The following is a 15,067-nucleotide window of genomic DNA, read 5'->3' on the forward strand; positions in this document are numbered from 1 at the left end:
AAAATTTTCAGTAATACTGAGTTCAAACTCCTATGGTATTTATATATATAATATATATATTTTTTACTAATCGTTTACTGCAGTTAAGCATATTTACATACAGATATGTACGTACTAATGGTGGGAGAAGAAATGCAACCTAATGCTTTGAAACTGCATAACACTCTGTATGACAACAGAATCCCCATTATATTGGGATACAGTGTTTTCCTCTTGCTGATGGCAAAGTAAGCCTTTTAAATAAAATTGGCAGGCTTAATGCTAAAAATGCACCTTGTCTTTATAGATTAATGGATAATGCAAATGGAATAATTTGTTCTGATACTTTCTACAATTAAGTTCGCATGTTAAAATTATATTTAATATTGAGCATTAAATCTTGTATTACCATACTCCAAAATACTGAAAGATTTCATATTTTTGTATAATCTTTTTTGTTTTGTTTTGTATGCTTAGCTTTTATAATACTTTAAAGACTGTCAAAGGGTTTCCTTCCAAATGAACTGGGTGAGGGAGCAAACAACTGCCTCCAAAGTCAGCACCAGCAACGTAGTTCTAAGCAAATGCTTTGAGTAGTACAGCTACCATTGCTGGCCTTAGCTACCCATCACATTTATTTTCATTGCAATGTATTCTGGTTTTCATTGGCCCAGGGAGCAAAGGGGAAAAATATGCTATCAAAGCAGAGAATGTATTTTTAAAAAGTAAGTTCTTGGTGTGGTGAGACTAGTATCTCGTTCCTGTGTTTTGTATGGTCAGTTGACTATGCTTGAAGAAATTCCTGACAGTGCTATGGCTGGAAAAAAAATAGCTTAGTATTTTTCTTCATTTTTTACTTTGCATCCCAAAGATTGTGTTATGCATACAGTCACAGCTTTCTATTGTATAGCAGTCACAGTAGCCAGATAGTGAAAAAAGCTACTTCTGGAATGCAGCTGTGCCTGACCCACAACTTGCTGTGACAGGAAGTGCGTTGTAGGGGTATGGGCGGCTCTTCCCAGAGGCAACCGCCGTCTGGCTGGGCTTATTGGCTGTGGTTCGACATTTACCACGTCTCCATACTGATCCTTGCCCTCAGCTCTGGTACCTCGTACGCTCCTGGTGGTAGAAGCGTGGTGCTAGAAGAGTTGATCTGCATCCCGGGATACGAAGTCATGCTAAGCGCAGCGTAGTCTCCATGCAGGAACAAAATTGACCTGGAAAGCAGCACAGCTGTGTTTTATGCAGCACTGAACCCAAGTTAATGCAAGCCAGTGCTGGGGGGTGTGTTTGAAGCATCCTTAATTTGTAGGTCAGATAAGTAGCCCGCAGATAACGAAGCAGTGACTGCAGTTCTTTATTCTGCTTTCCTCCATTAATGGTCAGTCTGGTTTTATCTCTGAGGTAAACCACTGATGGCCCTCAACCCACATAATTCAGCCAGTTGTGCACAGAGAATAAAGAAATTATGGAAATTCTAATTGTCATCATCAAAATTTGAAATTTTGCATCTGTGCAGCTGCACTGTTTGCTAATTCTGGGTAGAGACAAGCCTTGAATCAAGGTCTTGCTGTGAAGACCTTAGTGACCAGCAACAGGGAAATAGCAAACTGCCTATAAAATGTATGAAGGAATTGTGAAATCCTCAAATTCAAGACCTGCTATTTTAGGAGTTGTCATAAGAAACTGGAATTAAGGGAAAGAATTGAGTTGTTAGAAAGTGGGTTTTCTGTGTTTATTCTAAAAAAGTTGCTACTGGATGCCTTGCATTTAGTTATCTTTCATGCCAAAGTCATTTCTTTATGCAGTATATTAGAGTTCCTGTCACACAGTTTGCTATGTTCCAGGGCAACAAGAGATGCCTGTCAAAATTCAGGCTTACTGGAAGGTCAGTTCGTGTGGAACTAATTGTCATTGTAGTGCAGATCAGCTTAAATCTCTTGAGATAAGAAATCACTAAATATAAATAAAGTTTTGCCATGATCGTATTACAAATTTAGTTGCTCTGGTCTGTTAACGTTGAACTTCTCAAAACACACAATAAATTATTTTATATTTTCACTGTATAACAACTTAACTCCTTAAGATGTCACTCAGTTTATGAAAAGGATTTCATGACCTAGTTATGTGTTATGGGGAAAAAAAAAAAAAAAAAAAACAGTGTCAGAGGTACCTTTCAGTCCTGTGTCCCACCAAGATGCAGTTTGCAGAAGTGTTAACTTCTCCTGCAAATCATAGCGTGGAGAAATCTAATCTGAACATGAAAAAATGCTATAAACTTTCAATTGTATTAGAGTATTTGTTACTTGATTTCTTAAGGAATCTAGAATTATTAAGTGCTTTTGCTAGAGAAGGCAGTTTCTTGAAAATCTTGATGACATGGGAAGCTTGGAGGTTTTTTTTAATGATACTTGTCCCAGGAATAACTTACTAGGAAAGTGAAATGTCTATCATGGTTTTGTATGCTAAAGAAGTAAAGAAATTTGCATAATCATTGTTTAGCAGTAGTATAAGTTAGGTAGTACATGACAAATATTCCTAGGTATGTTTCTGGAATATAAAATTGCATTTATATTTTACTAGCTCTATATTTACTAGCTCTAATTTTTTTTTCTTACCATGACTTAGGGAGACAGGGATTGGAAGGGGAAAACAATTCAACTTTTTCTGTCCTGAAAATTGGTTCCTCTTCCTTACTCTTTCATTTTCTGTATTTAACACTTTAGATTTTGTATCTCAGCTCTCCTTGCTTAAAATAATATTAATACCATCTCATTAAAAGATTTAAAGTTTAAAATCTTTAAATGCTGCCAGTGGAGCATGCCAGAAAAACCCTTAGGAAAATTCTTAATTCTGGATTAATTGCAGGGTTTGGCTCTCAGTGGGTAAATAATAGATGAACCACACATTGAATGGTGACAACGAGGTGAAGTACTGGCTTTGTTCAATAAGCCCTTGCTTTGTAATGCATTAAAATAAGGTAGAAGTTATGTAGGGGTAAAAAGTTGTATAAAGACCATCAAAATGTATTTTTACAAGGATGCCAAATGAAAGTTGCAAAACAAGCCGTATTGCTGACTCTCACTTTTTTTTTTTAAAAAAAAAAACCTCTCAGCTTCACCTAAAATGCTTGATTACAGAAATGTTGATCCTAAAAGGTCCCTTGTGTTTACTTATGTTAAAAGGGGCACTGTGAAGATTCTTTAGCCAATCTGTGAAATAGCACAGAGATAAAAATCAGGCATTAGGTGAAAATTACTGCAGAGTTTCAGAACTGTTCTTGTTTTTAACTAATGGACTCAGAATGCTTTCTTAAAACTTTTCACAGACGCATACAGATTGCAGGCATCACGTGCTCATTATGCTGTCTTCTGGGGTTTTGCTGAGTTTTCTCTTATTTTAATCAGGAGTTAGGCTTGGGTATTGGGGCGCTACAGTTATGCTTTGGTTATAGTTACACCTTTTTAGCTGTCCTTTTGGTCATTTTATTAGTATTGTATGATCTGGGATAGTTGTATTTAAAAATACAATATTTTTGTTGTCATTCACCTTCTAAATGGTTGCCTGACTAGAGCATTTGAGGACAAAAAGTAAGAGAAATGATATTCTAACATACACTTTGCTCCAAGATGAGGAAATCCATTATTCAGTCTCTGTTCTTCAGAAAATAATAAGGGCATGTTTTGGCTTTGTTTTTAACTTTTCAGATCACTTCTGAGAAATTTTATTCACTGTTAAAATAAGTTTTCTGAATTGTTGGAAGGGGACAAGGGAAACATCTGTTTTCTTTCTGAAATGTTTGTACTTCACTGTACATGTGTTATATGACCTATTTAAAAGCTCTGGGCTTTTGGAGTTCTCTATAAAGGTATGTGTTCTAGCTGATTGTACAGGAGCTTGAAGAATTACATCGTTTGCAAAGTTTTATAGAGAAAGCTGTAAGTCATAATTTGAGCTTAATGGTCTTTGACAGTGTTTCTTCAACATTGTTCTTCTAAGCCTGTTCTTGCAAACTCTGCCACACAGTGCATGTAATAATGAGACAGTTCAAGAATTCCTCAGCTGTAAAACCATAAAACCATTTCATCAAAGAACATAAGGCAGATTTAGATGCACCAGTGTTCATTTCACTTTTAGCAATATTTTCTTCTATGGTTAAATAGAAAAGCAAACTACTCCCTGTGCTGATAGTAATACAAACCTTTGTTTACATAGTTTTTTCTTTAAAGAACAAATAAAGCCTTTGCAAAATGTTTCTAACCTTTACTCCAACAGTGCTCTTGAGAAATTCCTTTGTTATAATTTCTATATTTGAGGAAAACTGCCTGGATCACTTTAGAGAGTGTCTCTTTGGTGTTTTCAGAAGTGACTAGTGGCTTTTATTGACTTTTGTCAACTTGTGTGCAAAAAGGGTGTTCAAAATATGTAGCAACGTACATGTCCTGCACACAGAACTTGTTATTCAGTCCTGGATTTACAACAACGGTGCGAGTGTGTAGGTTTTTTGGAGGATTACAACTAATGTAAATGAAAAGTTACTTTACTATGTAACAGTGTTAATCAATATAGTCTCCACATTTCCAAGATGGTATTTTTTTATGCTTATAAGAACACGTTTGAATTTTATCCAGTTTCTGTGGTGCCATGTTTGTAATTCTGTGTTTGAATTTGGACACAGTATTCAGGAGTTTGAATACTAGAAACATCTGCATTAGTATTACAGAGGGTGTTATCTGTTTCTTATTTTGCTACTATGTATATTAACACTCTGAGTTCAAAGTGTTAAAATACAAAAATTTAAGGTTGATTATAATACAGAAAGAAAGTTTTTTGAACAGATAGTAAACAGTTAATGTCTTGTAGTATGCGCTGTTTAAAACTGTGTTTTAAACTTTTCTACAGAGCACACCTGCAACGTCGATACCAACAGTGCAAGTACAGGGCCAGCAGATCAATTTGCAGCCGCCTTCATACACTGCAGCAAGTCAGCATGCAGAGCAAATGAAAAAACCTGGACAGAACTTCATGTGTCTGTGGCAGTCTTGTAAAAAGTAAATGGCTCCTTTATTTAACTACCGTTTACTAAAAGATAGCAGATGCTCTTTATACAAGGGCAATTTCTAGCCCTTGTTTCCCTAAGTTACCTTATACTTTGTCAGTCAGAAAAAGGGAAAAAAAGGTTGAGGAAGGTGATGCTGAGGTAGCAGGGGGGAACAAGATATACAACTGCTCTTAGTTACCTTCCAGAGCATAAAATGCTTATTCCATGGTTTTCTATTAACATATTGATTCTACTCTAATAAATATTTTCATGTAGTTAAGTAAAAATACGTAATTTTCCATAGCTCTGAAGCTGGTTCTGTGTATTGCAAATATAGAAATACTTTCTGTACTCCAGTTGCAAATCAAGCCTTGAAAATCATTTTCTTTGTTTCTAATTTTTAATGTCTGTCTTGTATTTACAGTTTTGCAAGAGCAGCGTGTGCACTTCAATGTCCTGGTCAAAGTCTTACTTAGAATATAACTAATTTTAGTAATTAGGATACCGTTTGTATGCCATAGGATTCCATTGTCATGAAAGGAAATAAGTTCTTGAAACAAGGAACTTAGCCTTAATACTAGGGAGCAAAGGATTCAGTTTTTTGTTTTGTTTTGTTGTTTTTGTTATTGTTGTTCTTAAGGGAGCGAGGAGTGAACTAAACAGGCCTTTAAGGATGTATACTTTAGGAAAAAATTGTGATATCCCTATGTTATCAATATATATATTGCCACTGATTTATAAAATATCATGGATTTGTGAATGTACTTAGTTTTCAGCGTAGGGTAGAGATTGATGAAACAAAGTTAGTTGTCAAATAGCTACTGTGAAAAATACGAGAGAAATTGTATAACACATGGTCATGAGAGAGTGAGAAACTTCATTATAGCTGTAGGAGAAGACAAAGAACATCAAGACAAGCTGATCTGGCAGAAACCTGGTGTGTAGGCATTCAGAAAGTAGAGATGGAATGATAGAAAAATTTAAATCTTTGGAACTGATGGTGAAAAGGAGGTAATTGAGCAGAACTTAGATGAATACTGAAAGCTGGTTAATCTGTGTACCCTTAAAATTTCAGATTCTTTCTTTTATTCTTTCTCTTAAAAACATAATTCAAAGATCATTAAATCGGTGGCAAGAGATACTGATTTTAGATGAGATTTCAGCTGGTGCTGTAAAGCTCTGGCATTTTTTTTAAAATGTTTGCAATATTTTCCCCTTAAAAGTGATTTTATTTCTTTGGCAGGTGATGTTTCTCTATGTAAGAAATGCATATAAGGCTACTGAGGTCCTTCACTTCTAATAAATGTAACTCTAGAGCCATACTCTCCTGGCATCATGGTAGCTGCATAAACACTTAGGCTAATATAAGAGGTGGTCTATTGTGGTAGAAATGAGAAGCTAGGATTAATTCTTACAGTAGCCTTGTCAGTTTATATCATCTTAAGAAGTTTGAACTGCACTTTAGAAGCATAAGTTAGTCACCAAGTTTCTTTTATGCTTTAAGTCACATGGGATGCATTGTGTAGAAATGAGGTGAGTGCTAATCATGGAAAGGCCAATGTTGTCCATGTGTGAACTAAGATGTGAGCACATGCAGATAAATCTTAAAGGGGGAGGGAAGACAATACAATTATGATTACCTTGCATTATCAATGCAAGTCTTTCTTAATTTATTTATTTCAACAAATTTTCCTGATGCTGGAGTTAAGAGCTGCAGGGTTCCTATTTCACAAATTAATTTTCTTGTTTTGTTTCAAAGATGGCATGTTACTTTCGTTGCTTTAATTTCTCCTGTTACTCTCTTTTGTAGATTTTTGTTCATAGTTAAGTTTCATTATGTTTAAAAGCCTTCAGAGATTTTGGGTTGATGCTATATAGTCCTTTTGACACACAGCTCGTTCATACACTATTTGTGGTTTTAAAAAATTTTTTCAGTATCTTAGCCACCTCCACCTACAGCCTAAAAGCAACTGAGATAAGTACTACTCTAGCATTCTCTGCGATGAGGACAGAAGCTAAGTGTTAATCTAGCATCTTCATCTTACATTTTTTTTTCTATTCATGTGCTTTCAACAACCTGAGAAAAATAGGAGCATCAAACCTGCTATAGACTTCTTGCTTGTAACAGACATAACCCCTTCCCTACTATTGAGATGTATAATGAAAACATTTATAACATTATAATGTTAGCTGTTTTTGCTGAATTGTTTCTGCAGGACAAAAGAAGATTCTTGTTCCTGGGTCATGAGCCAACTTTTGGGGCTTTATGTCCAGCAGTTGGTTTTATTAATGTTTGATTGGCAGATTTTTCTCTAGCTGTTCAGCAGGCAGGTTCATAAATAGTAGGATGATAGAACAATGCAGTGTTTCTTTTGTGGTGCTTACTGGCATTTAATTAACCAGAGAGATAAAACAGGAGGTGAATTTTGGTACAGTTATTTGCATTAGTTTCTTTGAGCATGTTTAGTTTAGTTCTCAAAAACACCAGCATTAAATTTTCTTTCAAGGATATATTGCAGGAGACTGTGAAGACCTCTGGTAACATTTTACTGACTATCAGAATAAATGCTATGTTCTTTTCCTGCTGATTAACTTGGCTGCTGTGGGCAGTAGAACTCTGAAAGATTTTTTCAGAATTTAATTTGCAAACGTTATACCAAGATGTTTAAATAGCATATAAGTGTTAGTAGTGTAGTATATAACATGTTCTTTAGGGTAGTGTCTGAAGACCACAACTAGATCAGGTTGAGTTATGCGAATACTTGTAATGATTGGTCTCTTCCAGATGAGTTCTGGTTTAGTATCTGAAGTAGACATAAAACTCAAAGCTGTCAGTCAGCAACAGTACTTTGTTGCATTAAAGATGTAGCAGAAACTAGGCGCTTTCCTTTGAAGTTTGACTGTCTGCAAGGGGCCGCTAATTGTATTCAGCTTAGTTTAAAAGCTGCTATTTTGTTTCACAGGTAGGCAGGAGATGTCTGCTCTTGAGTTGCTTTGTATTCAGCTTAGTTTAAAAGCTGCTATTTTGTTTCACAGGTAGGCAGGAGATGTCTGCTCTTGAATTGTTTTGTATTTAAAAAAGTAAATTGGAAATGCTCTGGAATCTGCGCTGGCTGACAAGTCAGCTATTACCTTAATGTTCTGCTCAGCAGCTGAACAGAACAGAATGGAGAAGTTAAGTGGGAGACAAAGAGTTAAGACAAAACTCAACTGACCATATTCTCACTATTTCAGACTTTTTTATTACATTGCTTTAAGTCTTATGAATAAATAGATATTTCTTTTCTGAATAAATTTAAAGTTCTACAGACTAATACTGTAGATTCTGATTATTAAAGTGTAGCAGTGAATGAATTATACCTCGAGGGACCTAACATGATTGAAGTAGCTTTATTAAAATAAAGCATGTTGAATAAAATGTTTCAGACTACATTTTGGGTTTCATTTATTCCATGAAATTGTTTAAATCTATGTCTGGGATTGTTCATGAATAGATCTGTGCCAGACTTAAGCTTACATACTGTATTTCTCCTTTATTGTGGGAAGACCTTTTTCCAGCCTCTGAAGCATCAACTTTCACTGAGCGAATATAGATCTAAAGCATTGTATTTTCACTTCCTATTATGGGGCTCACTAGACCAAGAACAAGAGGCAGGTATTTCTCCTCTCTCCTCCATTCCGGTTGAGTTGACTGGTATGGAAAAGATTAATGCAGTATTTATTGCTTCTAAGGAAAATAATTGCCATATTGTAGGCAGTTATTGCAATAGTATTCAGCTTTTAACTAAGACATTGCAATAGGATTTAGCTTATAACTGAGACTTGTCTCAGGATGAGATACGTCTCTGTGGGGTTCAGGTAATAGTATCTGTTCACTTAGACCTACATATTGATTGCAAGTATGTCTGTATAATGAACAGCATTGAAATGAGTAGTGGGATATGGAGGGAGGTAATGGGATTAAAGCACCTCCTAGACTGATATTCATATGCTGAGAGTTCTGACTTGAACCAGTCCATAAACAACCATGGTTTTAAGATGTTGCTTCTTCCTTTGCTGCTTACCATAAGTCTTTAGTTGGAAGTTATCTCCCTTTTGGCACTGTTCCGCCCAGGCAGTTCAGCCAAACATCTTAATGCAGTATTTTTCTTGTTAATTGAAACTGAAATACTGGCAAGTGAACTGGAGTGACTGAAGTGGATGTATGCATTCCCTCTTCAGTCAGACTGCTAGGTCAGCTGTCTCAAACAAGCATATGAAGACAACTTGTGACAAAACTTCCCAAATGGCAGCAGCTAGATTACTAGATCTCTTCTGCCCAAACCTCAAGTGTGCTGACAGACTAGGTTAACAAGTTCACTTCAATGTAACTGAGTCTTGTTTTATTTATTTTGGCTATTTTTCCTCTGTTGAAATACATAGTGTTACAAATTATGTTATTTTGAGGTATGTCTAGCTAAAAAGTCTTTCAAAGAGTTATCTAGTATTTTCATGTAATAGATTTTAGAATCTGGTGGCCCCCATTACCATCTGATGAAAATTGAAATAGCACATCTTTTATCTGCATGGCAATTTGAAAATAGAGATTTAAGAACTGTTGACTTAAGTTTTCTTAGGGGAGCATTCACAGTGAATTCTAATTTTTCTAACACTTTAAAATGGAAGAAAACTCTCAGCAGGGTGAACTCACTGTAAGATATGTTGTATCTGTGCTTTCACCAAATATAATGTGGAGAAAATGCATAGGAAATGTATGAAAGGCAGCATTTTTAGCTGTTGACCATTTAGTACCATATTTTGCTTGAATTGAAGAGAACAGGTCTTTTGGAATTAACATACCTTATTCCTTAACTAAAGCTTAAATAAAAGAATAGATCCATAGTATATAAATAACATTCAGCAAAATCCTGTTGATATTTATTGGTAGCTAACTGGTTATATATATGCATGTTCTTCCTTCTAAGTTTTTAGGCCTTTTCATGAATGCATGTTTCTTTTCAGAAAATAAATTTTAGCTGGTATTAACTTATATTTGCGATATTTGTGCTTTACCAGTAACTAGAGAAAAAAAAACCTACAACCTTTTTTCCCCTCTTTTTTTACTTGAAGGTGGTTTCAAACACCATCACAAGTTTTCTATCATGCGGCAACTGAACATGGAGGAAAAGATGTCTACCCAGGCCAGTGCTTATGGGAGGGATGTGAACCTTTCCAGCGGCAGAGGTTTTCATTCATTACCCATTTACAGGTGCAGATTTTATTTCCCATTTTACTTCAGAAAATAGTGGGAATTTCATGGTAAATTTTCACACGCCTTTCTCACTGTTTTCCCTTTTCTCCAACCAGGATAAGCACTGTTCCAGAGATGCTTTGCTTGCAGGCTTAAAGCAAGATGAACATGGGCAAGCAGGAAATCAGAAACCTTCCAATAAGTAAGAGACCAGTCTCACTAGCAATAGGAGGGTGGGGAGGGTGACACAGAAATCATTGGAAGAACTTTTTGTATTTATAACTTGGCTTACAGGTGTAACTCTAAGTGTAACAGTCAAATCTGACATCATTTACAGTGATGCAAAATGGACAAGAGAAGAATTACATTGTGATGTGGGAGATGTGGTTTCAATTATAAAAAGACAGGTACTTCTTTAAGGTATATTGGTCAGTACACTGTGACAAACATTCTTTGCCACATATTCACCTGATTTTCCAGACAGACAACATTTTATAACTTATGTTACAACAGAAAAGTGCTGGTAATTAAATTCGAAGTTATTTGATGTTTGCAGTGAACTGTTTCAGTGCCCTCGAACTACAGCTGAGTTAGATTGTCTTGTAACTTGCTGTGTTCCTTCCGGATTTGTGTTCTAAATTTCGGTTGATTTTTGAGGGATTCTTGTAATAAACGTCCCTTTAAACAAACAAAATAAATACAAATTCTTCTAAGGTGTTCCCCCCCCCCCCCAGTTTTGTGCTGTTACCTGTAATCAGACTTGACTGTTCTCTTTCCCAAATGATTTTAAGCATCTGGGTTTAATATCGGCTAGTGCAACCTCATTGCTTTGGATTTGTGGGGATTATATTGAGTTATTCAGGGTTCAGTTACTTGTGTAAGTGTACTAACACTCGGGCTTTGTTAGTAACTAAGTGGAATCTCTTCGTTGCAAGACAATGGTGTAATTTTATAGTCCCAGATTTTTGCGTCTGTTCTGTGGGTACTTCAGTTGCTACAAAGACAGCTGGAGGCAGCAGAGAAAGACAGCTGAGTGTGAAAGCTGAGAAATTTAGTTATTTTTACTAAAAAACAGAAAGACACCCAAGTCCTCTTAACACTGACATGTGGTGCCTTGTTTCCTTACACTGATCAGCATTCAGACCTCTGAAAACCACAGAATGAAGAATGATGGTAATATAGTCTTAAACACCTGATAAGTGGGAAGTAAAAGGCTTATATAAATCTACTACCATGATATGATCTTAACTCTGCTCTTTCAGAAATGTTCTGTCACACAGATGGACATGTCCAATTGCTCTGTATCCTTGCAGGATTCTTCAGGGTGGACACATAGGCCTAGTACCCCCTCTTCCTCCTCCTCCCCCCCCCAAAAAAAACCCACAAAACTTCATACATGCTCTTTTCTAAGGCAGAATTCCCTAATTACATCAGATTCAGAAAGCAAGAATTTTCACTTAAATATTGAGACTGCAGTACTGCAAGATACTAAGGATATGATTTCTGAAGATGAGTTGAAATAAGAGCTTCCTACTGCTCAAAGTAAGAGGTTCCTCTCTCCCTGACATCTTTTTCCTTCTTGTAGCTATGCATTCTCATACATGCATACAGAGAATTGGCTTTAGCTTTTGTCTGATTGCATTGTAAACCAACTCTATTAAAAAAAAATTAAAAAAAATCAAGGAAATAGTGGGTTTGCCAGATTGAGTTGAATGGACTTATCTTGAAGTCAATTGAATGCCCATGTGAGGGAGACTGGAAAGAAAGGCGTAAGCAAGACTTTTCTGTGTCAGCACCTTTGAGGAGTTCATGCCCCTCAGCTGTGTCATGAAACCATGCTTTTAGAAATTCATTGTCTATTTCCTTCACTCTCTTCCCTCACATCTGTCACCCCTGTTTCCTCAAAAAGAAGTCAGCAAACAGGAAAGCACGTACTTAGGTTATATGTAATGCAGATCATCTTATAGTGCTATCCCAGAGTTATTTTAGCAAAACTGAAGAGAGCTTCAAACTACATGATGGAGACTGGGCATTATGAGTTGATTTGCTTTCCAGGACCAGTGACTTAAGAAATTAAACCCTAAGTTTGCTCCACAAGGCCCAGGCAAGTTGACTACATTGTTAACTCTGCCACTCCCTGAAGCTGGCTTGTAAGGTGTTGCCTTAATTTACTTTTTGTTTAGCCCTAGAAGTTTGTCAGGTGTTGCCTTAATTTACTTTTTGTTTAGCCCTAGAAGTTTGTCAGGTGCCTCAGCACACTGCTGAGGCTCCATAAGATTAAACTCTCGTATGGAGCTGAAACAACTTAGAGAATTATTTCTCTGCCTTTAAGGTTGTATGACACTAACTCTTCCTTTTCTGGTTTTCAGAGATAGCTGTTATATATAACATTCTAGAAGTTCAGGTATCATTTCAATTTTCTAAGTCATATTATGTTACATGTCTAAGAGGTACATTCAGAACAACCTCCCTAGATGAATCTTTATCTTTCTAAATATGAAGAAAACAATATTCCAATAACTAGAGTGAAAAATGACTAATTACTGTGATTCTCCATTCTCCTGGGAAAAACAAACAAACAAAAAAAAAAAAAAAAAACACTGTTGCTCAACAGTTTCTTAACTCAGCCCCTTGCCTCTCCCTTGCCTTCATGAAGATTTTCAAAATCTATTCAGGAGAGGATGACAATGTGATTATGATTAAAGATTTTAGGGAGTAGCTCCATTTGTTGCCAGTTCGTTTCCTGTTTTGTATTACATGAACCTTTTTGCTTGTTTGTAACCAGAATTTCTTCTTGTTAGAATTTCAAATTATGAAGTTGTCTTTCTGAATACAGACTTAAAGGTTTAAGCTTAGAATATCCACCAACCCTGAAAGATGCCCTACATGACTTTGTTATAAACTAAATTTAAAAAATAGAACTTTATGCCAACTTTATGCTACCTTTGCAATTAAGCACTGCTGTGTATTTCTTATACACTGAAATGTTCTAAGCAGGTTCTACTAGAGTATTAAGGGACTTAATAATAATATTGTTCAATATACTGAGGCTTAGTGATATTTTTCACCATTGATACAGCAATATTTTCCTTTAAGATGACATTATGACACTAAAAAAAAAAAAGACTTTTTAAGGAAGATTGCATTTTTACACATTCTAAACTCTAACTATATGAGAAATTCTAGTTTTACATGAAATAAAGCTTTGACTTCAGAGTTTAATACTGCAAATAAAGGATTTGCTTCTGCTATGTTTGTTATCTGTAGCAGCTTTCTGAAATACTTTGCTTAATTTATTAATCTCAATTTGAAAGCTACCGTAACAGGTAATTAGTTTTACAAATGTTTGATCTGATTTAACAATTAGATGTTTTATGTCCTAGATCATAACTTAACTAATTTTACTTAAAAGTGCTCCCCACTAATCAAAAATAATGTGTATTTTATATTGTCTTAATGTGTAATGGTGCCAGTGAGTTGTGCCAGGTTTTAAACAGCCATATTTTAAGGACATTCTCAGATGACATTTGCATAGCCAATGGCATTTGCATAGCCACTATCACTGTTCCTGTTAAACCCTGGCTGATAAAGCATTCCATTAAATAGGTGCTCTTCAAGAACAGTGGCTGTGTCGTTATTACAAAATGTTACTTTTCTATCACAAATGCCATTGGTAAAGAACAGTATTTCCTGAAGAGAAGTGTTTTTTTTTTCATGTGAAATAAATCCCATGACTCTTCTGAAGGCTTTCCATCAAGGCTTCTCTCTGTGGAAACAAAAGACACATCAGCACCAAGTACTAAGGGCTCTTTGTCTCCCTGTTAGAATAGGTTAAAAAAGTGTCAAAATAATTTTTTAGAGGTATTAATCTACTAGGAAGTGGTACAAACCTCATATTTAATAATTCTCTCTCGCTCGTATAGGCAGCCACCTGCAGGGAATACTGCCTCTACTCCCAGAGCACAGAAGGCCATTGTGAATCATCCGAGCGCTGCCCTCATGGCATTAAGGAGGGGATCAAGAAACCTTGTCTTCAGAGATTTCACAGTAAGTAATGTATGGCTCGAGTGTTAGATATCAATTGTTGCCTTCTATCATGGAGATTTTAATTTTTTTCATTTTCTTTTTATAGGATGAAAAAGAGGGACCAATAACTAAACACATCCGATTAACAGCTGCCTTAATATTAAAAAATATTGGTAAATACTCAGAATGTGGTCGCAGGTAAGCATCATCTGATTCTTTTAATGCTATGAGGCAGTATCATTTCTGTCCTTTTCAGTACCATATGATAGGTAGGTTTAACATGTGATCCTTTAAAAAAACAATGTGTATATTGAAAATACAGTTCCTTTATTAGTTTTGCATTGTTTAGTTCCCCACACAAGCATTCTACACCATCTTATCTGAGACAATATTTGTGATCCAGACTTCTGAAGCGAGTCTGGTAAACCTGATGGATTAAGTTTTTGGAGAGAAACTGGATAAACTTTTCCTCCTGAAGGAGGTACTACATGACTTGGAAAATGAATTATCCTGTAAGAAATCTCCAATCTCCCATTGGGGAGGAGGTGAATTATTTTTTACAAAGATCATTTTAAGCTTGTGGAATGACACACAGTCACATTCTGTGCCTACTGCCTCGCCGTTACTTTCCCCTTCAGATTTGGATTAACTCAAATGAGTGGCCCCATCAGGTTTCCTCTACTAGTAGAAAGTCCATCTGTAAGTAAATAGAACAATCCTGACTTACGATACTAAGTGAGAAATGTTCTTTATAGCTTGGAAGGAAAAGTCGTTACTTACCATGACAGTGA

General features: G+C 35.8%; 1 protein-coding gene across 1 annotated transcript in view; it reads left to right on the plus strand.

The window, feature by feature from the left end:
* ARID2 (AT-rich interaction domain 2) overlaps positions 1 to 15,067 on the plus strand; it is a 107,346-nt gene that overhangs the window by 88,901 nt on the left and 3,378 nt on the right. Inside the window, exons 16-20 of the mRNA XM_062583841.1 lie at positions 4,882 to 5,030; positions 10,130 to 10,268; positions 10,367 to 10,452; positions 14,174 to 14,297; positions 14,383 to 14,474. Of these exons, the coding sequence (XP_062439825.1) occupies positions 4,882 to 5,030; positions 10,130 to 10,268; positions 10,367 to 10,452; positions 14,174 to 14,297; positions 14,383 to 14,474 (590 nt within the window). The remainder of the gene's footprint in view (positions 1 to 4,881; positions 5,031 to 10,129; positions 10,269 to 10,366; positions 10,453 to 14,173; positions 14,298 to 14,382; positions 14,475 to 15,067) is intronic.

Source organism: Rhea pennata, chromosome 1, assembly GCF_028389875.1.
Source record: "Rhea pennata isolate bPtePen1 chromosome 1, bPtePen1.pri, whole genome shotgun sequence".
Taxonomy (NCBI): Eukaryota; Metazoa; Chordata; class Aves; order Rheiformes; family Rheidae; genus Rhea; species Rhea pennata.